Below are 26,763 nucleotides of genomic sequence, written 5' to 3'. Positions count from 1 at the left end.
TTCTATCTTTCCCCGTGCTTATCAGAGTTCACCAAGGCTGGAGGCATAATTTCCTGTTGGATCCACCATGCTCACAGAGGTAGAGCGTTTACCTCTGGTGCATGGGGCTTTTGATTCGATCTTCGGCTAAGTTAGTTTGTGGTGGACAACATCGTAGTTTCCTGCAACACTCTTAGTTCACCAGTTCTTTCATCATTGACTTGTCTAAATTACGTCTCCGTTAACCTAAAGAGCATAACTGTGGTACGTTAAACTGAAAGATTTCCTTTCTTTCTTTATTTCTGTTCCTAACTTGAAAAACCTAGCGCTGCCTTTATAAGCGAACAAACTCCATACTTTTCTTCATTGGTCTAATATTTTATGTTCTTTTGCTGTATGTGATCGTAGGTTCGATCTAAGATGGGGGGGGGGGACACACACACATTGAATATAACTGATATGTCTTGACTACTACCCAGCCGTTGGCCTGTTATGCTCTCTTCCCAGCTTAGAAAACGCTGTTTTACCCAAAGTTAATTAAGTAAATATTACTTCCCGCTTTGCCTAGGTATTGTTAACAATACCTACACCTCTTACTTTGCCAATAACATTTACATTATTGAATTTATCTTGTGTATTAATTACTCATGTATAAACAGATATGAAAATATATGGTAATTTGATTTATTATAGAGAGTTTACTTATCTTCCATATTTCTAACAGTTGTTGGAGCGAGCCAAGATGAATCTTTGTTGTATTGGTGTCGTGTTTAATTGGAAATGTTTAATAAATACATTAAATTTTCTAAAACTAAATTTATTTAAAATAAAATAATAAGGAATTGGGTTGGCAGCAATACTGTGTATCAAAACACAAAACAAAGCTTATTAATAGGTACATATAAAAATTGGGTATATGTTTTAACAATATATTCAAGAGAACAACTTAATTCTATCAACAAATCATGTCAACATTTTATAATGTGTTTCGAGTTTACCTATTAAAAATACAATAATTTATGGATACAATACTAAGCACATTAGGAATGAGGAAGAAAGATATGATGTTAATACAACACCCAATACGTAAGTGCTCTGGTGAAAGACTGACATTTCTATTAATCCTACTCATTTTTTTTACCTATGACAAAACCAAGATAAGTTTAACCTTCGTATATATATATTTGGTTTTATTTAGATTTTTATTTCCTCGAGGACATCGTATTAACCGCCATTTTTACTTTCGTACGATTTCAAGCATGAATGAGATTTCTTTAAACTGTATCATACCAAGTTTTGAAAATCGAAGCTCCTTACCAAATAAGTTTCTGAGAGGTCTTTTCCTTTACTTTTGACGATTGTTTTTTGTTATAAACTTACTGCTCTTAAAATCTAAAAGTGTGAAAGGAGAATTCACCATTTTTTTTCTTAAAGATAAGGGTTATATATAGTAGATCATTATCATATAAACTAAGGTATGAAAACAAATGAAAATTAATTTATATAATATAGCATAACAACAGGACCCTAGAAATGTCTCCTAATATTTTTTCTACACAAAGTATTACCGAATTTTCTTCTGCATATTTCTATTCACTGTGAGTAATAAAGGAACACAAACAATACTTCCTGGCATATTTGTAGAAGAACAGTGAGATATAACACTCAGATACATAATAGTGAGAATTACAATAAATAAAAAGTATTGGGTTACCTTTGTATGTTAGGTGTTAATTCGAAATATATCAAAGTCTATTTAATGGTCTGTATATACTGAAAACGGAACGTTTCGGTGTTTGTATGCCTACAGACCTGCTGGTCACACAATTCGGAGAATTGAATCCAAATTTTAACCTTAGGATATTGAAGTATATTTTTAAAAAGTTAATTTATTTTCCCCTACACTTTCAGATATGGTAATTTATTGATTAACGAAAATTGATAATTACATTCTTCTTACAAACAGCTATAGCCATATGTTCATAATTATAAAGGTCAACCCGGAATTAATGCCTCCACCTAATAACTCATCGTACTTTTATCGGATTGCAATGAAATTTCACACACACACGTGTAAAAATATAGTAGTGACGCGCTCATTTACAGGTAGTTAAATCAAGCACATAAACACCAAAATAAACCAGAGCTATCACTTGCATCCATGGTAGAAATTCATTCCTGTAGGTTCGAACTGTTGCCGCAGCCGCCCTATTCGCCTGATCTGGCCACCTCGGACTTTCACTTGTTTAGAAACCTGAAAAAGTTTTGGGAGGTCAGCGATTTTCTTCGAATGAAGAGATGAAAAATACTAGGGCTCGAAGAATCATTTTTTTAAAAGTAGTATAGAAGCGTTACCGGAGAGGTGGCGTAAGTGTCTCGGTCGAGGGGGATTACATTGAAAAATAAAACATAACTTATTCAAATATTTTCTAATTTTGAAGTCAGGCCACGAACTTTCCAATCCACCCTCGTATTTTAAAGGCAGCGACAATATTCACAGTAACTGAATCAACTAAAAGAGTATCAACTGGGTATTCGAAATTCCGTGCACTTTTTGATTGTTTTATTCATTGCACAAAACACTTGATTTAACTCTTCAGAAGCATGTTTCCAATAATAAAAGTCTCTCAACAATGAAATAAACTAATGCCACACAAATACACGAATTATTCTCTAATTATTGATTCAATTTGTCTTTGAACAAAGTTTAAATATCCAGCTCTTGTTGTTGATTTAGAATTATGAATATTGTCTCTTCCTACCAAGGCGATAAGCGCTGCCATCTGTTGATCATTAAAGCTTTTTGAAACCCACCTTAAATTAAACCATTAGTACTCTATTTTTCTTTTCTTCTTTTAAAGCTAGAAGTGTAAGTTACTTTTTTACACGTACACACACATTTTTAAGACACTATTTTTCCCTGAGGAAATGTACTAAGTACTTATTATGCCACAGCCCATCACAACCTATAACACATTACTAATCTTTTGTACTTCTAACTAGTACATCACAGTCTTTCAAATATAATTACATAGAGATACAATGCAGACATACACAAAATTAATATAATGAAACTAACAGAAAATATTCCCCGCATTTTTGCTTCTTTTATCTTCTTCATATTTACACTCTCCCACTCTCACTCTTCACAGTATTATACAAGCAATCTTCTTAATGAGACTTGTTATTGTCAGAACGTTGGATAAAACGATAAGATAATGTAAAAGCTGACTAAAATGAAAACTGGAAGCGGCAACAAGGCAAAAAAGAAGGTAGTCCTTTTTATCTTGTGTGACTAAACACAAAAACTCCCAAGAATCGTTCTAGCTTCCGCCTATTTCTGGTTTCTTTTTGAATTTCAGCTTTAATAAATATACAAGAATAATTTCTTTTTTGTAACAGAAGAAAACAAACTTCTGATCAGCCGTAGTTAACTAAAAATTTGCAGACATTGGTCACAGAGAAGACTACTTACTCTCTCTAAGTTTTGAACTTTTTCATTAAATTTCGGCCAATACTGAACAGAAAATACCAAAAACACTTGAAATAATGATCAACGAAAACAGAGCCCCACAATGGTATCAGTTACAGAATATTTTGAATCTTTCTTTCAAATTACATTTCCTATGCGCTAATACTGAAGTCCTTTAACGATGATACATTTATATAACGTAAATCAGGCTGTATTACCATAAAACTATTTGATACTGATATAAAAGACTTATATATTAAGAAAAAGGTTTTTCGGAGCTATTATAGTATATGTAATTTATGTGCTAAGCTGACCTGCCACTGAGGAGCAATATCGATTCAAGACAAACTGCTCTTTCTCAGTTTCTAATAAAATCTGAATACAAGTTCTACTATAAGCTTTCTTAATTAAACTGAAAACAGTTTACCTTAGATAACTACTATACTCCACAACATGTCGCTCAAAAATCCAGCTTTTTTTTTTTTTTTTTTTTTTTTTTTTTTTTTTTTTTTTTTTTTAACGGTTATGTTGGTAGTTGGGATTTAACGTCCCTTTTCATCACCGTGTTAATATGAGTATCTACAGTATATCTGCAGCTTCTACCGGGTACCGTAACCCGAGAGTGCATGTACTAACTAGACAAGACACGATGGAACTCCTCTTGATTTATTATGGAGCTGGTTACAAGAAAAATGTGTCACAACAGTATAGTCGGCACAAGGGATTGACCCTGGATCAATAGATTACTATGTCAAATAATAGCTTCAGAGTTAGTTTCTATTTGCACCAGCCGAGCCGTGACGACTTCTTGCTCGATAAAGATTTTTTTTTTCATAAAGTCTTGGCAGCAGTCACGTGAAATTAATTATAGACAATTCAACTGAGTCATTCGTTTGCCAGAGTGGGAAGATCAAATTCCATATGTCGGTAAGATAGATGTAAATAAAACAATCCAAGTCGAAGTTTGTTAGCATGTAAATGGCAGAAGGTTCTTTCAGTTTATGATAAGAGTTTGATTTTGTATAAAAGAAGAGAGATGCAGATGGTCTTTAGGATTAAAAGAAAGAATTGCTAGTGTTTTCTCTTCACCTCTTTAACATTAATGCCAGTAATCGTTGCAATACCGTGAACAAAATGCCACGTAACTGACATTTTAATATACTCACATTCGTAATTAGAGTCGTGATTTTGAAATAGTTCTGAGGATATACGTAGAGTTCTGACCGGGTCTTAAGCTGATGGCTGCGAGCAATCCTGATTTTCCTACGTGTCACCGAAAGTTTTTCGGGACGTAACATAGACCTTGTCTTTCAGTACTTCCATTTCCTGAAACGTGTAGACTTATTTGCCTTTTCAGTCAAGGCAGAGAATTAACTTAGTTCAGTTAACATGAACAAAATAGATCCTTACACGAAGTGATTACCAGGGTACTATTTCGAATGAAGAACATGCTCTCTTTCTCCGATTCTACCCCAACTGCAGATCCAGGTTAGTGCCTAAACTGAGTAGCCTAGAACTTGGGGTGGTACATTTGGATCCCTCTCCCCTTCTTATATATATTGCAGAATAATTGTGCTAGATTTTCCATGTATGCACTACTGTATTACAGATTACAATGTGGTCGAGTGATCTTATCGTATAAGCGTGTATTAAATAATAAGACAGACTCAGTGCTGGATCAATTATCGTCATCGTAACTTAGAACGAAGTTTAAAATCAAGACCAAAACAAAATTTTCTTCATGTACTAAAATGGAAACAGCACCTTCAAATTCGGTACGTAAAAGTATATTTGACAATTATATTACATTACTTTGAGGAGATTCTGGAAGTTTAGTCTATGGCCCGAGAGTGTGGTAATGGGCCCTGCCCCAGTGATCAACGCTTTCCTCTTGGGCAGACCAATTTCACGAATAAGGCCACAACTTTTTGTTTTTTCAACTCGCATCATTTTCCATGATAAAATAGCTAATCTTTAGGTACAACTTCCGAAGCTATCATGGGTTCTACGATACTGTATACGTCATCGTGGTTCGCACAGTAAGATTAGAAAAGCTCTAAAAAAAAATCTGATGGTTAGACCTGGTTTGAACCCAGAATTTCCCAATTGCAAAACACCCTGTCATCACTACATATATAGTAAATATATTTGACGTAAGAATGGTGCGCACGTACGACTAAAGAAAACACAGACAAACTTATACGACAAGACTACTTTCAGAGCAGAGTGATACGGTGGTAGAACTCTTAATTTTGGTATGATCACAAGTCGCATAAGTTTGTAATGAAAAGATTCGGGTGTTTTGAAGCTTTCGTTTGTACGAAAAATTGAGAAGAAGCACGAATAAATTATGACCAGTAACAGTGAACTATTTTCATTAACTTGTAACACTAAGTGATTAATTAAGATGCTACAGGCCTTATTCATCTGAACACAGCAATCACATAAATCAGAACTACCTTACAATCTTAACAGCACGCGGTCAGTTCAGAGCAACCTGTGGCTATAGTAGCAAATGTGATTTGAAGAAACGAGAACTTATAGTAGCATGATTTGTCACGGCAGTTATTATAAGCGCAAAACAACCAAATCGGAAGCCATTATTCGACGTTACTGTTCACTTCTACCACTTTTTAAATTTACTATTACAGCCGATTCAGAACCAAACCAGAACTCAAATTCAGTACCAGAGTCGTGTCCTTCTTTATCACACTGTAGCAAATGACACTTACTATAACATGTAACATACCCATTGTCCCGTATACTCGGTTTGGTTATTCGTGTCTCATCATATTATATATATATATATATATATATATTTCAAAACATAAATTTGCACACAATTAATTCATATTGTACAAATTTGTTTTACCAATGAATTACAATCTTCCACTTTGTAATACTTTGCAATACAAGGGATCATACGGAAAAAATTATAAATATTCTATAAAGATCAGTCTCAGCATTTCTCTTTTCTAATAACAGATCTGTAAAACATGACGTACCCGTATTTGCTCCGTGTATTTCACACACTTTTTTTTAACTTTGGTACGAATTTTTCTTCTTTAAATATCTGTCTACCTGTCTATTGTGCATTTACTGTGATAAAAGAGAAGATATCATAAAACTGCTATTTAAAAGATTATATATATATAAAAGAATATTACATATACGAGGGTCACCTGGAAAATAAACGTTTTGGTGTGACACACACATGATATGTGAAAGAGACTTATGATTCATAAACTACACACCTTACTCTACTCTACAACATATTTGCCGAACACATTTAATGAATTATCATTGCGTGATACGAGTTTCTCTGCACAGTCTTTGAGTTTAACAGCATAGTGGAAGTGTTTTTCCGGAAAGAAGAAATACTTGGCTATAACACGCAGCATACTCCACTTCTGATCTTTCAGTTTGAGCTACGCAGCGAAACGGTGCAGACTTGGACATAAACGTTATCGAGCTATGTGAGCAGTGAACATGTGCGACAAAATCAAGAATTATGCCAACTGTGAGCAGCGGACGTGATAAGGTTTTCACTTGTTCCAGAAGTTGAAAGATTACACAACCACAACCCCCACCCCACCCCCACACAAACAAAAATTCTGTGCACCGGACCCCAGAATATGATTCGATGCATTTTGTCTCACACAATCCAATTTTCGAAACCCCAGGACGAGTGACCGTGTCATTTTTTTTTACGGGCGAAAAACACGAGATATTTTGGAAAAAATGAAATGAAATCTTTGTTTTACGTCTCACGGTTATGCCGGTTAGGCTAAAGGAGACGGTGATGATGAGAGATGAGTGAAATGGTGGAATGAAGAAAGTGGGAGGAAACGGAAGAACCCCGAGAAAACCCACGAGCACGGTGTTTGTCCACCACAAAGTCCACACGGCACGAGCTGGGATCGAACCAGGGACCCCAAGCACCAGAGGTGAACGCTCTACCACTGAGCCACCACACCCCCACGAGAGATTTTGGATAGGGAGGACATACGTATGTGACTGTGTCTTCAGAAAGCGCTTTCCGGCTGCTAGTGTACTCAAAGACGGTATCACATATTGTAGAGATCATTGGTGGCAAAGAGTACAATGAAGGTACAAAGAAACTCGTATCACCCTATGGTTAATCACTGAATATGTTGTAGAGTAAGGCATATAGTTTATGAACTTTATATCTTTACACACATCATTTGTTATTTGTGTTTGATACTAAAACGTTCCTTATTTTTCACTATAGTTGGCCTTCATATAATAAGTATGTATATATAAGCATACTAGTATTATCATTCCAAAAGTGCTGTATTCTTAAGTATTATACATTAAAGTAAAAGCCAGAAGAAGACATGTATTTAAAAATCCGCATATATCGCGTACGCCGATATTTCATAGCTAATATATATTTAAAAAGGACGTAAATTACGTCAGAAAATACGGTACTTTCGCCTAAACTTCTGAAAAAATAATTTGTTCCTATGGGTTCAAAGGAAATGTGGTACCTACGCAACTTAAAATTATTATATTTTGTGTTCACCTATAAACAGGACAATGAAAGATAAAATTGTAATTTTTATCTAAATTGTCGAAACTTTATAGAATAAATAAATTAAAGATAGGGAAACGTATTACTTAAAAAAAAAATGTAAATTATATACCGACCTGCTTTCTTTGACTAGCAGCCATAGTCTTTAGAACCGAAAATGCAACTTTTGGAAGCTTGCACTTTTGTTGTCACCGGAAATGATGTAATTACCTAATACCTTCATTTCCAACGAAAAATATACAAATATCAGCTCATCCCATAAGTAATGTCTTTTTTTCGATGACCGCTGCAATGGCACCATCTGACGACTGAATAGTATAGTAGACGACACGTGCCATAGCCGTGTTTTATAGGTAATTTCATTGTGCAGCATTGTATTGAAGGTCAAAAGTCTACTCTTACGTTTTGAATTGTGGCTTGTGTTTGATCATACACAATCGGAGGACCACATATGCCATGTTATGCTGTATGAATTTTACCAGGGACATTTAGTCAGTGCAGCGACACGAAACATCAATGCCATATATGGTCAGGGTGCTGTTGGTGTGCAGAAGTGACAGAAATGGTTTCCGTCTGGAGACATCTGTCTCACGGATAAGAAACGAGACGAGAGACTTGTTCGGCTGGATAACGATGCCCTACGAGCAGCGAAGGAGGAGAATCCAATGCAAGCTGTTGAAAAACTGGCCAGCGAATTTCATCATTCGAACGTTCATCGTCATCTGCAGGACCTTGGGCACAGGCGTTGTTAGCGAGGGGGGACGCGTCCCCCCAAATTTTAGTCAAATACATTTTTTTTAAAAAAAACTATATTACTTTGTATATATAACTTTTGTCGAAAGAGCATTTTGATTTTGATTCATCCGACCCCCCAGATTTAAAAAGCTAACGACGCCAGTGCCTTGGGTACGTGTTGAAACACAGTGAATGAGTAACCCATGCATTAACGCCTCAATAGAAGCAGTACTGAGTGGAAATCTACAGTCTCTGCTCACCTTTCACAGACGTGAGTAATTTCTGGATAGAGTGGTGACAGGGGCTGAAAAGTGTGTCCTCTGCCGTAAGGAACTATGCCACACATGATCTCAACTCCTGCAAAGGGATGTTGAGAGTTTGGTGGAATATCCATGGGATAATCCATTTAGAGCTCTTGTCACGCAACTAGACAATCATTGCAGATGTCTATGAAGTGCACTGTAGGAGAAACGTCTTGCTCTGGTTCATCACAAGGGTGTAGTCATCCATAGTAATAACGTGCGTCAATACACAGCAAGAAAGGACCTGTGCTAAGATCGAGGAATGCAGTTGAGATAAAATCTCCCACATGACGCTTTCACCAGACCTTGCACCAACAAAATACTGTCTTTTCCGCAGCCTGCAAAATCACTTTTCTGGGAAAACGCTGAACGATGACGATGACATGCGGCGAACAATGATCCAGTTCTTTGACTTCTTTCAGCGGGAGATTCAACAACTGGGTGGCAGAATGTCATGAGTCCGATGGAGACTATTTTCCTGACTAATGGTAGTGTTCAGGTAAGTTATCGTTGTCTTCCTCACGGTGCAAAAATACGACACTATTTATGGGATGACCCGATATATGTACACAGAGGATCAAAAATTTAAAAGCAATATTATCACATAAGAATGAGCATCTTGATTTGTAAGCTTGATTCGTGTTCAGTACATGGTGCTACATCACTGGAATGGCATGTTTTGCGTTTGCTATCTACATTTCCACTTTGAAAGTCTTGTGAGTGAGTTCCCACGTTGGATTTTCTGGAAGAATTGGTTCCTTCATTGTCCATTCCAAGAAGTCAGCCTGATTCTCATTGTCTACAAGAATAACGGTATGAGTTCTGAAACGAACAAAAAATATTTTTAGTATGTTTTTCTATTAATTGGACAGCTTATCATGCACCACCAATTCGAAAAGTTACACTTCAACATAGAGATGGAACTTCAATTTCAAAGTCATTTCTGAAAAATTCTATACTCTCTCCCTAATTTATCTCAAGCTTTTCATTAACACAGCTGCTCTTGTTTCGTTAAGACAGGAACGCTTAAAAACTGACTATATATAACGAAGTATAAATAAATAAATAATTCCCATTTTCCTACAAAGTTAGCTATGGCCAAATAATATATATGATATGAACGAACTTCAAATAAATAACATCAAAAGCTTCCCCACTAATATTACGAAAAATGTTCCTATTTTGCATTCCGAACTGAGTGTCATCAACCAAACAAACAGTTTTAGCCTATCTTCAGGATTTATATAGAAGCATAAGTTCTTATGGATGGACACAACCTGTACTCATGGCTGTAAGTGATGTATCTGTTGAAGGTGGACTTAGATATGGCCTGAAACTGTTGTGATGATGGAAGAAGAGACAATTCTTTTTAGTAACAAATGATGCATCCAATGGCTTCTATAAGTATATTTTCTCAGGATTATCTTTAAAAAAGTCTTTACTAATTAATGCGTGCAAATACTACTTCTTGATAATTTTCAGTATTTTACACATACCTCATATGTTCCTTATACACTATACAAATAAGGGCTTATCCGGCTGCAATGATATGAGCAGACTTTGGAGGAGATGCCTGAAACTAAGCTTAAATGTAGAACAGACTATGTAGATTCTATATTCGAAACGCAAATTGTCCTAAAATGGATGGAACATAGGGAAAAAGCACGAAACATTGACACTAATGTCAATGGAAAAGCAATGAAAAACAAACAATTCCTCCACTTATCTCTAAAACCAAAAGAGGGAGATGGCTGAAATTCAGCTCAAAGTAGAACAGACTACGTAGAATCTATATTCCAAAAGCAAATTGTCCTAAAATGGATGAAACAGGGAAAAAGCACGAAACATTGACACTAATGTCAATGGAAAAGCAATGAAAAACAAACAATTCCTCCACATATCTCCAAAACCAAAAGAGGGAGATGGCTGAAATTCAGTTCAAATGTAGAAGAGACTATGTAGATTCTATATTCCAAAACCAAATCGTCCTACAATGGATGGACATAGTATATGGCTAATCGAAAGCTTATTGCAAAGACATAATGAAGAACTTAAAAACGATGTATAGTACGTAAGGTAAATGTGAATAGAAAGTCAATGTAAAAAAAAGTCAAATAGAACATGTAGATAGACAGTTGTTTGAATAAATCAATAATAATGATAAAGTATATGCATGATACGTGCTTGAAATATCTCACATCTGGATTTAGCATGCAACGTGACTTTTGACCTGATCACGTGACACAATCTTGTCCTTATGGTAAACCGAGTAGGCTCTTTCTACAGTTTAGAACCGTATACAGTTGTTTTTTCATCCAATGAAGAAGTAGGTTTATTTATTTATTTATTTATTTATTATTTAAAATGGCGGAGTTAAGGCACAACCTTTTCTTCCACTCCTCAACCATTTACATTTTATCTTTTATAATCGGATCTCATAATAGAGGTTTTTTTTTTTTTTTTTTTTAACGAGAATAAAAAGGATATACACACTTAGGCAACGTTAAAGAGTTAGAGACATACAGAACAATACAAAGAAAATAAAACATGAAAAGTGAAAATGAAACTTATTACATATAAAATCAACACTAAATTAAACAAGCGACAATGCTGAAGACATGTTAAACTATACAAGGAGAGAGAAACAAAGAAACCAATCTTGATTATATATAACATATAAAATACATTCCTCTGATTGACTATGTATAGACAAAATGATGCACATACTTAAGTGATTTTGTATAATATATACGTACATACATATGTATCAGGAAGGATTAGAAAAAAAAAAATAAGAACAAAGAGGGAGAAAAAACAGAAAAACGAACGACTGCATGGTAACGCAAGGAATAATTTCGTGTGTAAAAACTTTTTTTAATTTTTGCTTTGTTTTGTTTACTGAAGACCTTCATTAGAAAGATATTCTTTAAACCGACGTTTAAAAGTCAACACGGAACCAGAGTTTCTGATGCTTTCAGGGGTGCCATTCCAAGCTTTGGTGGCAAATAGCGTGAAAGATTTGGAAAATAAATTAGATTTGTGCGTTTGAACGGCGAGTGTTTTATTTCCTTTAGAACGGGTATTTAGTGGGTGAGTATCACCGAGAATTTAAATTTAGAGGATAGATAGGTAGGTTTTCTTTTTTTTTCTTTCTTTTCTTTTTCTTTTTTTCTTTTTTTTTTTTACAATTAATTATTTTATATAAAAGTGTTAGAGAATGAATGCGGCGGCGGGTGCTTAGATTGCACTATCCTAGTTGCTGATAACAATGGGAGATATGGTCGTAGCCCTTTTTATTAAATATGAAGCGAACGTAGGCATTCTGAATGCGCTGTAAACGTTTTGCCGGATCTTCGGTTAAGTCAACATATGCTGCATCACAATAATCTAAATGAGAGATTACCAATGATTGAACCTGGGACGCTTTAATGGATTCTGAAAGAAGGTTTTTTAAACGCTGAAGAGAATGAAGGGAGCCGTAAGCTTTTTTGCATACTCTATTAATATGGTCTGTCCAATTTAAGAATTTATCGATCTGGAGTCCTAGGCTATTAACGCTATCGCTTACAGGAATGGCTACGTTGTTTACACGAACATTCGGTAGGCTTGTAATATTGATTGTGGAGAGTAGTTTACGAGAACCAAGCATGATAAATTTTGGTTTGGTTGGGTTTACTTGCAATCCATTGTTACGTGCCCATGTGCAGATACTTTCAATGTCACTGTTTCAGTGATCAATCGTGGTGGTTAAATAGCATTGTATATCATCTGCATCTAAGTGATATTTACAGTGGGTGACGTGTTCAGGTAAATCGTTGATGTATCAGAAAAACAGAAGAGGTCCTAGGACGCTGCCCTGCGGAACTCCAAATGGGACAAATTTCATGTTGGAACATATGCTATTAGTGACAACTTTTTGTTTTTTGTTTGATAAATAGGAGCTAAACCAAGATAAAGTTGACTGGGAAAAGTTGTAGAAGGAAGACAGTTTGGCAATCAGTATGTCATGGTCTATAGTTTGGAAACTTTAGAAAAATCTAGTAGGGATAACAGTGTAATTTGGTGTTCATTCATAGCGGCACGAATATCATCAGTGATATTTACTAGAGCAGTGCAAGTGCTGTGCTGAGATCTGAAACTTGACTGAAACGGATTTAAGATGTTATTTTTTTTCGAGAAACTTAGTTAATTTGGTGATGCATTATATGCTCTAACGCTTTGGAGAGTGCAGGGAGTATAGTAATAGGGAGGAGATCTGCTTTTTTCCATTGGTGGTTTTAGGCAATGGGCGAACGTGAGAGAGTTTCCTAATTGATGGAAATTCTCCGGTTGTGATGGAACTATTAAAAATATGCACAATGACATCTACAATGAACGATAATATTTTTTTTTTTTTTAATAAGAATGATTGGCAAGTCGGTAGCTCCTGAAGCAGGTGATTTGATTGTGTTTATTGCCTTCATGACTTCCGGAGCAGTGATGAGGTGAAGGTTAAATATATTTTTTACAGGACTTGTTCTTTTAATATTCTTCAAAGTATTGATTTTATCTGGTGTCATATTTGGTGTATAGCATAGCTGTTCATTTATGGTGTCTATATGAAATTCTGGAAGTTTATCGATTTTGGCTTTGACACCAATACCACGGAACTTCAGTTTTTGCCATAGCTCTCGTGGTTGAGTCGTATGGCTCAGGAGACTTCTAGCAAATTCAATTTTCGCCTTACGAACTTCTTCATTACAACGGTTTAGTAATTTTCTATATTCCTCCTGCATTAATGAGATGTTTGATTTTTGTTTCAAAGCCGCTCTGTAACGTCTGTGGACAGAGTCTCGAAGAGCCATAAGCGCGAGTATATCATCATTAGTCCAAGGATTAGGGGTCTACGCACTCTTTTCCTTCTCAAAGGGGCATGCTTATTATACAGTTGCTGCACAAAATTATTAAAAAGTGTTACCTTTCGATCCAGAGTGAGAGCACAGTAAACTACGTACCACGGCACGAGATTTGTGTCTTTGTACAACGCGTTGTCATTTATTTGTTCTAGATTCCTTTTATATATTACCCGCGGAACATAGTTTCGGCATTTTATGTTATAAGTTAGATAAAGAACGTCATGTCGGCTTATACCTGGCAGAGATACTTGACCTACATTTGTTACTTTACAACTATCAGAGACTATTATGTGGTCAATTAAAGATTCGTTCGTCTCAGTTCTGTGAGTAGGTTGTAACGTACAAAAAGAAAGATTTAGAGAATTAATATAGCTTTTATATCGCAGTACCTCGGATTTAGACGTCAAAAGATCATAGTTCATGTCCCCCATAATTATATTACTGTACTGGGGATAACTTGGGAGATCGTTTCTTCAAAATTTTCCAAGTTTGTATTAAGTTGAGGGCTGAGAGAGAATTAAATTTATATCAATCCTTCCTAATGTTACAACTGTAAATTTTATCAATATATTATAAGTAATAATATATATAATTACTTAGGTAATGTTTGAGTCCAGCAACAATTTGCTTTTAGAGAGGGTGTTTCAAAATGAATATCAGGATTTTAAGGCTTTGTGGTATTTATTACATTTAACGTACAATTATAAATAATCCATCAAATGAGAGAGAAACTCAATGTGAGCACCATTTGTCACACGGCACACATCGAGTCGATAGGCAAGCAAGGCCTATGAACTTTCCGCCAAGATATGGCGCAAAACATTCAATTTAGGGGAGTCTCATTGCAACTATACAATCTCGTGGGGATTTGCTGCAACTATACAATCTCGTGGGGATTTGCTGATCTCCAGATGCGAACATTGTGAGTGTTTACATCGCCACTTAGGTGAAATGTCGATTCGTCACTGAAGACGTCACGATCCAGAAGATCTTCATCGTCATGCAGCATTATTTCATTTGCAAAGCTGGCACGTAAACCGTAGTCTATGGACTTTAGAGTATGTAGCAACTGCAAACGATAAGGACGTAGTTGTAAGCGTCTCCTTGAAATTCTCCATACAAACGGTTACACTGTAACTACAGATGCAGTCTTTGCAAAATGTAAAAGACAAAAAGCTTTCTGCTTACTAGTCGTCATCTTTGCTACTAGTGTTTTTAACAGCAGTGCATGCGTACAAAACTGTTTGAGTTGCTGTTTCATTTGATATATTATTTACAATTGTAAGTTAATTGTAGTAAATACTACAAAGCGTTAAAGCCCCGAAATTCATTTTGAAACACCCTGTACATCAAATTAAAAGATTAAATTTGAAATAAAGAAAAGCGACAATAATCAAATTCAGATTGGCAGATCAGCTCTGAAAAAGCTATGGCCATTAATTACGCTATCATTGTCGTGAATTTTCGTACGTAAACTTTAATTCTGTTTCTTGTTGATTCTTTTCACCTTATATTGCTTTCGATTACCTGTTATTTACTTTTCCTCCACCGTCCCCAAATGATGGCTAAAGTCAAGAGCTATAACGTATAGAGTTGGTTCACCTGAAGCCTTGAAAGTTTTTGAATTGAATTATTCCCTCTTCAATTCTTTACACTCTTGACGCCTTATTATCAATATAGATTATATATTAGGTGGAGCAACAGATACGAAATCAGAGTTGCATGAGTTATAGCTATACATTAACTATGATGAACTGCCTTTCCTTTAAAAAATCCGCCTGTGCTCTAACAGTTTGATTTATCTACAAGCCAGCTACAACTTATTCTGATTTCCTATTATTTATTTTATATTTATAATTAAAATAAATAATCAAGTATCTGTTCACGTCCCCCTTGTATTATGTCTCTCACTTGCTGTGGGTGTTACGGGAGCAGTAGTTCCACCACTGTTTATGAACACAATTTGAAAATTAAAATTTAAAAACCCACTACAGAATGGAAGTGAAATGGGTCGACTATACAAATCAACGCTCCTTTGCTAATAAAATGGTGTCCCATCCTGGTACAACACTCTATGCTAGTTTTCATTCGCACTGCAGATCCGTAAGAAATACCAACATTTGAAAGTGACACGTGAGTACTGTGGGGACCTGTGTGATAAAATGGCACTGGCGTTCTCACATTCTATGCGGAAGATCCGTTGTGATTTTCGGTGGGGGTTCATATGGCTTCCATAGTTTCAGCAGTGAAATTTTTTTCTTTTTAGAAAATCAACTATTTATAATAAAAATATAGGAAAAAATCTTACCTTGTTCCATAACCAGTTTTTAAACTTTTAACGAACAACGAACTGTAAATCTCTAGCCTACTAGCTGGAAGTCCAGGTGCTTCTTTAGACATCGTTTCATCAGGAAAATGCCTGTGTTAAAAAACAAAATATATACAATCAGTGGTGGCTCCAGATTTCTACAAGAAAGAACTCATATCAGTAGTAGTGGCGAAACCAGCTTTGACTATTGTCCGCTTATCGGTACTCTATAATTATTCCTTTGAATTACAAGTGTAACGCTTACACATTTATTTGTGGCTTCACATGCTTGCTTTCACAATAATATTATAGAGGTTAATCAATTTAAAATGTAGTTTAAGTATATTTATTTGTCTCCTAAATAATAGCAAAAAAATTGAATAAAAAAAACATTAACAAATGTTATTAAATTCCGAAATTGTAAAGGGTATTAAGAAAATATTTTATTTTGATTCAAAAATCTACAGCGGAGACCTCTTCGTACATCAAAGAATATGAGTCAGTCCTTTTTCCTGCTAGAAGCAGAACCAATTCCTCCCAATTTAATAGTGAAATGTTCGCCAGCACAACACTAATAGGTTCCACTCCTATTTCCTTCTCTTCCAGCTGTCACAAGCTAGAAAAAAGGAGGATTTCTAGTCACGTTAAACGTGTGATTAATTGTTCGTAAAGGCAGCCAAAAAAGAGCTATGCTAGGACACGTAAACACATGGTAACATCAGGCATTGTGACTCATATTGTATCATAATGTTGCCAAATCTCTCGTGGACATCAATCAGGGCTACAGACTTCATATTGAAATATCTAAAATTTTTGCTTGATCATTCATGTCCATTTTTTTTAAATAAAAAAAAATCTTGGTATCTATTGGAAAAGCACGTGATTTTGTGATTGCATTATAGACCCACCACTCCATATGGTGTAGTGTAGTTTTATATATATATATATATATATATATATATATATATATATATATATATATATATATATGCGTGTGTGTGTGTGTGTCACCATGCATGTATGTATGTATGTATGGTAACACATCTATTCTACGTTCTTTCACTGTTAGAGCTGAATACAAGATGCTGCATATTCTTAAACAATCTTAAATTTACTAAAATCACGATCCAGCCACCGTCCTGACCTTATTTTCTTCTTCTTCTCTCTAAATAAGTTCATATTTTCTGCAAAAATTGGCAATTTTGGTTCGAAAAACTATACCTTTGCACCTACAAGCATGAGTCAATGAATTTGCCAAAAATATATTTTAGGACATGTAATATTTTTCAGGTACATTGCCCTGGTGCCCCGACAGACGCCCCGATTTCTTATCAATGTGTATTTCTAGAAAATTTTTCAAATTTTGCATCCGTGAGGAATGTGTCTGGTATCATTCTACAGCCTTCATATGTTCTAGAGAAAATGGCGTATAAAGCATCACTCTAAGGTAATTAGGATACAAGCTGGAGCATCCTAAAGCATTTTCCTTCATGGGTATGCGTTTTTTCTCGCCAAATTTCATTATATTTCTTTGTTATCTATTAACCATATTTCAACAATTTGAAAAATATTTGGAGGCAAGAGCATAGGTACCTTTTGTGGAGATACTTCCATCCTGGGTTCCGTTAGGAGCAGGCTACCGGATATTCGTTTCCTAGAAAATTCCCTGAAAAATGACTGAAGTTCTCCCGAATTTTGTATTCGGGATTTATGTGCGGGGTCATTCCAACGATTATGATGTACAAACCATGATCTCCGTAGTTATGATAGGAGCAGTAGCTTAAGTTAAAATTTAAAATTTCATTTCTTTTAAAAAACTCGTCGTTTAAAAGAGTTAGGTGAAAATTTAATTTAAAAGTAATCCCAGCATTCGATTGATGGGCTGAAGAAAAATCTATCAGGATGGTTGGTCGCTACTTCGAACCTGAGTTCTCCCAACTGTGATGCCAGAACGCTCACTGTTCTTCTATGCTGCTTTTTTCTGGTCCCTCAAAAACTGCCTTATCTAAGTAAGTTACTTAGTGTTTCGAAATCTTGGTAAGTGCAATATGAAGCAATTTTTATATTTCTCACACTGACTTTAAATGGTCCCTATACATATGCTGCCTGAACACCTACGATTCTGTATACGTAAGAATACAATTCAATAATACAATTAATTCGATAGTACTCCTACCTTTTATCCCACTTAAGGAAGTTCAATAATTCTTCAATTAGAGGAGTTTTATTTTGAGTAGTTCCATAATTATTTACAATATCCATAAATCGTTTCTTTCCAGACTTGATTTTTTCAAATGGATTTCCATACACGCTGTTGCCTAAACATACCCATTCGTCTTCAATATGTTTTGGATCACTGTCTGAGGCATTCGTGTAATAGGAAACTTGGAGTTCAGGGCTAAAATGATACAAACAAGCACTTTATTTTTAATTATACAAATGATTGCTACTCAATTTATCTTCTATCTACTAATTAAGGGAAGTTACAGGTTAGCTATGAGGATAATTCACATTGGAATCATTAACACTGAAATACTGGAAGAAAACCGCTAAGGACTTATATGTAAAGGTACAGTACAAACTTTTGCCTGGTTGAACTGAGGGAAAACCCTGTTTACGTTGGCCGGCAGTAGTGTTCCAACTCGGAACCTCTCGAATTCGAAGAAAGAACGCTAACTATTTATCTACACTCACTTAAAATAATTAAGAATGAAAAGGACTACTGTAATCCCATTTTGTTTAAGTCCCTGTTATGCGTACTCAGTATAATCGTCTTGAAGCGAAATCTGTTCATTATATTACCTTTTTGTCTTAACACATGATTATCTTTCGACTTGCTTTAAAACCAATGAAAGTTAAGTACTAGAAGTATGGAGATGCAAAAGTTTTTCCTTTTTATCCTTTTTCCACGGAGGAAAAGGACATAGTGGGTCAGTGGTAGAGCGCTCACCTTGTGACGAGGAGTCCCTGGTTCGGTCCCTTATTACAGTATTATGTCTACTCCTTCCCAGTGTAGGGTAAGCTACAGTCACAATCCCGGGAACACCAGCCGAGCTCCACCCAACACCTCACCCTCTCAGTAGTTGGCATAACACCAAACTAAAGAGAAGGCGCGGCAAAGGTGTCTCAACTGAGCGGGTTCTCTAGAAACAGCGACTCGTGGAAGTAATAAGCATAAAACCGTAATGTCAGAATTCGGGACTTAGCAATTGTATGTTGGTCAAGTGGCTGCTCGGTGAAGAATGGGTAATGGTGATTACGCTATTTTCCCCCTACAAATACAACACTTATTAACTATCATGCATATGTAGTGAAGATAAACAATTGTTTACTGGAAAAATATTAAATTAACAGTAATCAAATCTTTTACCTGTTTATATCCTAACATTTTACAAACCTGTAGCAAAATTAGTATGACTTCTAATTCTTGTTTAATAAAGTTTTTGTTTTTAGCCCCTTAATACGTACGTCTCGTTTTCTTCCCGCACTTCGGATATGGAAATTTTTGAAAATGAAATGAAATGAAATCTTTCAGTTTTACGTTTATGGCGGTTAGACTAAAGGAGACGGTGATGATGAGAGATGAGTGAAATGGTGGAATGAAGAAAGTGGGAGGAAACGGGAGAACCCCGAGAAAACCCACGAGCACGGTTTGTCCACCACAAAGTTCACTTGGCAGGAGCACGGTTTGAACCCGCGATCCCATTCACCAGAGGTGAACGCTCTACCACTGAGCCACCGCGCGCCCTTGGAAATTTGTGACGAAACTACTTTTACACGGTTACTTGTTTCTCTTGAAGTGTCTATGTTTTTTTCGAAACGTTTACGATAGCACTTGTATAGAGTTTCGGTGGTATGTAGTTCGTTGTTCTACCTGAGCAGGTGCAAATAACGTTCAACTTCTTCGATGCTTAGATAACCACTAATCCACCAAAGTCATACTCTCGTTACTACACTCCTATTAGTAAATTACATCATTTAGTAAAAACAATAACTTGTTACTTTCTAAATTATGACTATCTTCAACGTTTTTGAATAATATATTCAATACACTTTTAATTATTATATTAAACTCTTCTTTCATGAATTTGGTTTCCTTTTGAAACTGCTTTGAGATTCAATTTAGCGGTTAACAACCTGACATTGCAGGAAACCACCTCCACTTTACACACACAATATGAACACAAAATTTTAACAGAACTACTAGTTTCTTTTACTTCTTCCTCTTCTTTTCCGTTTGTTTCCGTGCCACCATATGGCAGCCAGAAGGAAGACAAAACACCGTCATGAAGCAACTTTTCAAAGATTTTAAAGAAATGCAGGAAACTTGTGTGAAAGTCAAACCAGTGACCATGTGAAGCCTGTAGGGAACAACATCGTGTCCGTAAAGTTTCTCGAATTCCCGCATTTTCTACCACATTCCACCATTTATTTCATGATCATTCACTTCCGTTAATCATCCGTCTCTTTTAGCTTACAAGGCAAAAGCATGGGACGTAAAACTAAAAGATATTTTATCCATTTTCATTTCTTCTTACTTGTTTAAGCTACTGCATCCCATTCATTCAAATCAATTGCTAATATGTACTGAATCCTAAGATCTTGTATCACACGATGCTGATAAACGAATTGTAAGAGGAGGCATTGAGGCAATCCGGTCTATGTAACTCTACAAACTTGACAACAAAGTTCAATTTAAATTTGTGCTGACTTCAACAGTTCAGTATCAAGACAACTTGTTAAATATACATAAACACTAAATGTACTGAAATAAAGTGCATAATATATCCCAAACTTAATTTCTTTAGTAGTTTGAATCATAGAAGGATATCCTAGGTAAGACTGAATAAATGCACTGAGTTGGCTGCAAGTACATATGTTGGTTTAAGTATTTTTAATGTGCTCATCAACCATGTCTTCATTTTTTTTTTTTTTTTTTTTTTTTTCAGGAATCAAAAAAGAATAATTTTAAAAACTGTCTATGTGTAATTTTGTAGTAAGTAGAAAATACTATTCAGTAAACTAGTCAACATTTTTGAGATGATTTTCTTTTTTCCATTTTTTCGTCTAACTTCTAACGACACAAAGATTTGAAGAATGTTGTTTGGTAATCCAGAACATAGTTACAACAAAAACTATTTCGCTAAGTCGTACGAGGGAGGATCACAAAATAAAGTTACAAGGTCGATATTTTTGGACTTTCGTCTGTTATAGAGGAATGAGGAGTATGCGGTAATTTTACTACATGGAGTAGGCAACTATGCAGAGTTTCAGCCACTCGCCACCTACGATGCTAGTTGAAGGTAAACACAAATGACGACTTGTTTGGAAAACTGGTCTCGCGAGAAGTCGATTTCTGTGGACGAAACATGTAACCGCGGTTGAAATTAACCGGCAGCTGGTAGAGGTTTACGGCCAGGACTTCTCATCGAGGGCGTCATCTTCCTTCACAACAACGCACGCCCGCATCCCATCCAAGAAGACTACCACGCTGTTGAAGCAGTTTCACTGAGACATCATCGACCATTCTCCCTACAGTCCAGATCTCACTCCAAGCGACTTTCACTTGTTCCCGCACTTGAAGGAGCACCTAGGAGGCCATCGCTTCGCTTCAGACGAGGACGTGAAACACTTCGTGACAACATGGCTGTACACGCAAGGACAGGCCTTTTAGCAGAAGGGAAAATTCAAACTCATCCTACTATGCGACAGGTAGCTCAACCGATATGGAGACTATGTCGATAAATAACTTAATGTATGTACTATGTGTTGGCTGTATTGGTTGTATGAAATAATACATACACGTTTCACTGCAGACTTTGTAACCTTACTTTCTGATTACTTCTTGTATTTTCCATGTGCTAAATAATTACACTGAGAAATTACAGCACTGCAATACCTTGCATAAGTGGTTTAGAACAAGACGGATTTTCCTCTATCATGATTTTTTTATTATTACACATCTACTTACAAAAAAGCAAAACGTTTGTCATTTCAATTTTTGTTAAAATAACAGAATAACATTAACAAATAGTACAAGACCCATGTATTGATGGAAATGTATAAGTCATGTCGAGTATTGGCTGGCTTGTGTTATTACTATATTATCTAAACCTCGACAGTAGGAGAACGGTGGCTTACCTCTGGTGTCAGGGGTCCCTGGTTCGATCTCAGGTTATGAAAGTTTGTGGTGGACAAAACATCGTGTATGTGCATCTTCTCGAGATTCTCCTGTTTCCTCCCACATTTTCATTCCATCATCATTCACTTTCATTCAAGTGAGCGAAGTATTTTACGATTCAACTCTATCGGCATTTGTGTGTCCATTAGACCCAGAAAATACTAGTAAAACTTACCCGGTTTTAATGAATCTTTATATTCAACTTGCTATAGTTTGAGGTTGCAATCCATCAAGTATAAGAGGGTAAAATCCACCCCATGTTGCATTCAAAACAATTCTGCATATGAACTAAAATTTGTAATACGATTATAACGAATATAGTGTAAAGTTTCTTTGAGGCATTGCAATCATCCTTACATCTGTCAAGAGTAAAATGTTAAATTTAACCTCCCCCTAATTTAAGAAATATGTTCCACGATTATTTTCATTAAAAAGAAAAGTTCGATTTTGAAGGAACATAGCACGTATTTTCTTTGAGGCTTAGCAACTATTTCTTCTGAATTGAGTTTAAGACATCACTGAAAATAAAGAGTAGCGTCCCTCTCCCATTGATTATAACTGTTTTCTGTTAAATAATTTGGGTCAAGATTTCGATCCCATATAGAGATGTGGATTTAGTTGAATCCGAAATGTTCTCAGTATGTCTTAATACTATATTAATTACCACAATAGATTGCATCTGTTGTGGACAATTTCCTTATGGAAGAATCAACTTCATTCGACCCATTCTCAGTGTTGGTAACTTATAATAATTTCTTATTTTTCTTAGCACAAGATTATATAAACATTTTTGTTTTACTAGTAGACTACACTTCTGTACTACAGGTTACATTGTTTATAAGGGCTGCAAAGCTTTGCAAAAAACATTTTAGATTAGTTTTAAGTAATCTTAAGCCTCGAGGCCTAGAATATGTTCCTTTATTATTATCTTTGCTTGTTTGTTTACCGACATCTGTTTAAGGAGACCGTGCTGCTTAGAAACGTGGTGAAAGTGATATTGAAACAGTACGTTTGTTTCAAATTTTGAGCTATGTAAATGCAGAAGGCTCTATAAACTTAGTACAGTTTAAAAATTAATGTAAATCAACTGCAATTCATTTTAAAAAATCAGGTAATATTTTGAGTTTTCTATATTATTCAATTATCACAGAATCAGCCAATTTCCACCTCATTCCAACACTTTTCTCAGACACGGGCGATGATTAGGAGGGGCAGGAAGGAGCAGTTGCTTCTCACTTTTGTGAAGTGACTCTATAATGTATATAGTTTTATTTGGAAATGTCTACTTCTTGTATGTATTACTGGTCCATAGAAAAAAAAAAAAAAATGGTGCCATATAATATTTCCCATTGCGTTCCAAGAAAGTGAAAACTGCACATAACGGCAACGAACATGTTTCGGGAAGCTGCAAAAGTAAGTATTTCTTAAATGTCGTAGCACATGCTTGTAGTATTTACTGTTTTTCATTTTCTAGAAGTAATAACACACATTTAATAGCATGTGTGGAATTAAAAATTTAAGTTGTTCATTAATCTCCAGTTTCAATATAACTTCTACAAAACAAGCCTCATTATTCATTACTATAATTAATATTATCCTTTCTATTTATTTGTTTTGCAAATTTGTTATTAAATAATCTGATCACACAATTTTCCAGACAGAATTTTAAGATGTTTGTGAGCAAGGAATCAAATCTCCTCTTACACTTTCATTGTGTAAAGTACAAAGGGCTAGTAACTACTTGCGTTGCTTTTGTCAATTTACTTAACAAAATATGGAATACGATATACGGTATTTTAACTGAAAAAGATAGTATCCTATTAGTTATACACCTTTCGTTAAACAAAGTGTTAGAACAACCAGAAAAACTAACACTGATATACAAAAATTCAGATCGTGTCCCCCCCCCCCCGACCCACTTTTAACGTCCAATCGCCGCCACTGATCTCAGAAGACTGAAACACTTAACACCTGAAAATTGAGCATAATGGTTCAAAAGAGAGGGCATTTGTAGGTATTATAAAATGTATCCATTATGATATAAGACTAAATATAGGCTATAAAATTAATGTTTCATTATTATTAGTATTATGCCTCTATATTTTACAAAAAATCTATCAAATTTTTGGTTATTCTAAAGTTGTACTGTAAACCAGGAAACCCTATCATAAATGTTAGTTACCTCACTTCCACAGTTACTAGATTGAACAAGTTGTACGCATTGCTATTTTCTGCCACACTAGATAAATAACTAATTCCATCTCCTAAACTACTTTTAACAAAATCTGCCACCAAATGACCTCGTCCAGTTGCATTTGGATTGATGTTCGGTGTCAAAATGTTGAGCAATACACCAATCCTTCCTCTTTTGTTCATTGCTAACCATGTTCCGCCTTCACGACCCTTCTCCATATCTTGGCCTACAAGAGTAAGAGAACATAAGTACTGTAAAGTATTGTGACAATTTTGTCCTCTTCACTCTCCCTACAAAAATTGTGGAAAGTCATATGATAGACAACTTGGTTATAAGTTCTGGTAGGAAATACCTTTTCTAGTGACATAATGCAAAATATCAACAAACACACGGAAAATCTATATAGAGTGAAAACAGCCAACACGTTGGGACACAAAAAACACACTATCAGAATAATTTGACTTAATTGTAGTTGAACACCTTCCAAAAAAGATATTCCACAACTTCCACCTAGTTATTACTAGTACCTCGAGCTAGAAACACGTTACTTGGGATATGGCATCCGGATTCACTATCCGATTTTTCACAGGTTTTAGCTATGACCTCCATGTTGACATTGGATTCCTAATTTTATCCAGAGATTCATTCATCTATGGTATTTCTGGACTACGTCTATTTTAGACGTATATTAATTTATAAGAAAACTAAGAACCTCAAACTTTAGAGTCGAAGCAGGTAATTTATTACATCAGCTATCACCAAGATGAGGTTCACAGACAGTGTCGCCCTGAAGTTTTTGTTAAAAGAGTCTTTCCTGTGAGCACAACTGCATGTACCAGTACATTTCGACTTGAGCATTACAGCCACAAGTTCATCAATTTGGTGAAAATGAGACTTCCGATTCAACTAAATTTTGTTATCGGATTTCTTCACTTCGACGATGAACATATATCGACGAACACTTACATTGTTGGTGTTAAAAGATGACTAGAAACAATAGATGGCAGCCCTGATTGGAGGAAATGCGACATAACAGCAAAAGGATGACCAAACAATCACAGTACATGAAAAGTGCCAACCAATCAGAAATTTATACATCGAGAATCTAGACAAAGCCTAAATGTAAATGAAATGAAATCTTTCAACTTAACGTTCCACGATTCTGCTTTTCATCTAAGGGAGACGGATCATTAAGGCAAATGAATGATGATGGACGAATTAATAGAATGAGAATGTAGAAGGAAAAAGGAGTACTCCGAGAAAACCCATGGACGCGATATTGTCCAACACAAACTCACTTGATCAGGAATCGAACCAGGGACCTCACGCACCAAAGGTAAGTGCTCTACTACTCAGGACCGTGACCCCTCCCCCCACCGCCTAATTGTACAGCCAATTAAAGGAAATTGTACGAGATAAAGGAAATTCTAAAAGAAGACAGAAAATGACCGTTTTTGAGTACAACTAATTATAAAAGAGTTGAGTTGATTTTGAGTTTAACGTCTCTTTTTAACAGCGAGGCTATATGAGACGTCGACCTACTGATTAACGTGGAATCCGAACCACATGAGCTCCCACCGGGAATCGAACCCGGGTCTCCCGCGCCAAAGGCGCGTACGCTAACCGCTTAGCCACGGAGGAGCTCTAAATTATAAAAGATATCAGAAATTGAAATTTTCAGATTTTAAAGAGGACTACTTCCTATTCCAGGGCTCATAGCGTTCTGGTCTCTTGTAAATAGTTGAAAAGTAACCAAAAGCACACGAAAAAGTGAGCAAATGCACACGAAAAAATGACAAAAAGTGACCAAACTTTCATCATGCCCCTTTTTTTCTTTGTCAATTTCTCAATCACCCCTCTGTTGTTTCGTTTCAGCTTTTCTTCTTTTTGAGTTTTCTCCTTTCTTAGGGTTTCAAAGTATGCTTTGTAGTACGGTAAACAGATTTAGAAGATGTAAGAAGCTTCTGAGTAAGCAAAACCAGTTCTAGCCTATTTCCGAATTTCTTCATCCCAGACATTATATTTAACTTAGCATTGAGAGTTCTCAAAGCCGTGAAATATTCAAATTCACCACCTACTCTTACGAAGACCATACAAGAAGCACAACATAAGACGAACATGATGAACCACACAAACACAATG

The 26,763-nt window shown here is 35.6% G+C and overlaps 1 protein-coding gene across 6 annotated transcripts in view; it reads right to left on the bottom strand.

Moving 5' to 3' along the window:
- Positions 1–472: 472 nt before the first annotated feature.
- Positions 473–26,763, bottom strand: part of Tango2 (transport and golgi organization 2) — a 40,674-nt gene continuing 14,383 nt past the window's right edge. For 4 of the 6 annotated variants that reach the window (XM_081768237.1, XM_081768236.1, XM_081768233.1 and 1 more), the window contains exons 3-6: positions 24,610–24,847; positions 18,423–18,644; positions 16,247–16,357; positions 7,436–9,865 (exon numbers count right to left, since the gene is read on the bottom strand). In XM_081768237.1, coding sequence (XP_081624363.1) covers positions 9,736–9,865; positions 16,247–16,357; positions 18,423–18,644; positions 24,610–24,847 — 701 coding nt within the window. In that variant the 3' untranslated portion in view covers positions 7,436–9,735. Of the gene's footprint in view, positions 2,234–7,435; positions 9,866–16,246; positions 16,358–18,422; positions 18,645–24,609; positions 24,848–26,763 lie in introns of those variants that run through there. The other 2 variants (XR_014132637.1, XR_014132638.1) reach the window with 2 other exon arrangements.

Source organism: Thermobia domestica, chromosome 8 (genome assembly GCF_964235325.1).
Source record: "Thermobia domestica chromosome 8, izTheDome1.hap1.1, whole genome shotgun sequence".
NCBI classification, from domain to species: Eukaryota; Metazoa; Arthropoda; class Insecta; order Zygentoma; family Lepismatidae; genus Thermobia; species Thermobia domestica.
Note: the sequence above shows the minus strand (reverse complement) of the source record. Positions and strands in the feature narration are given on the sequence as shown.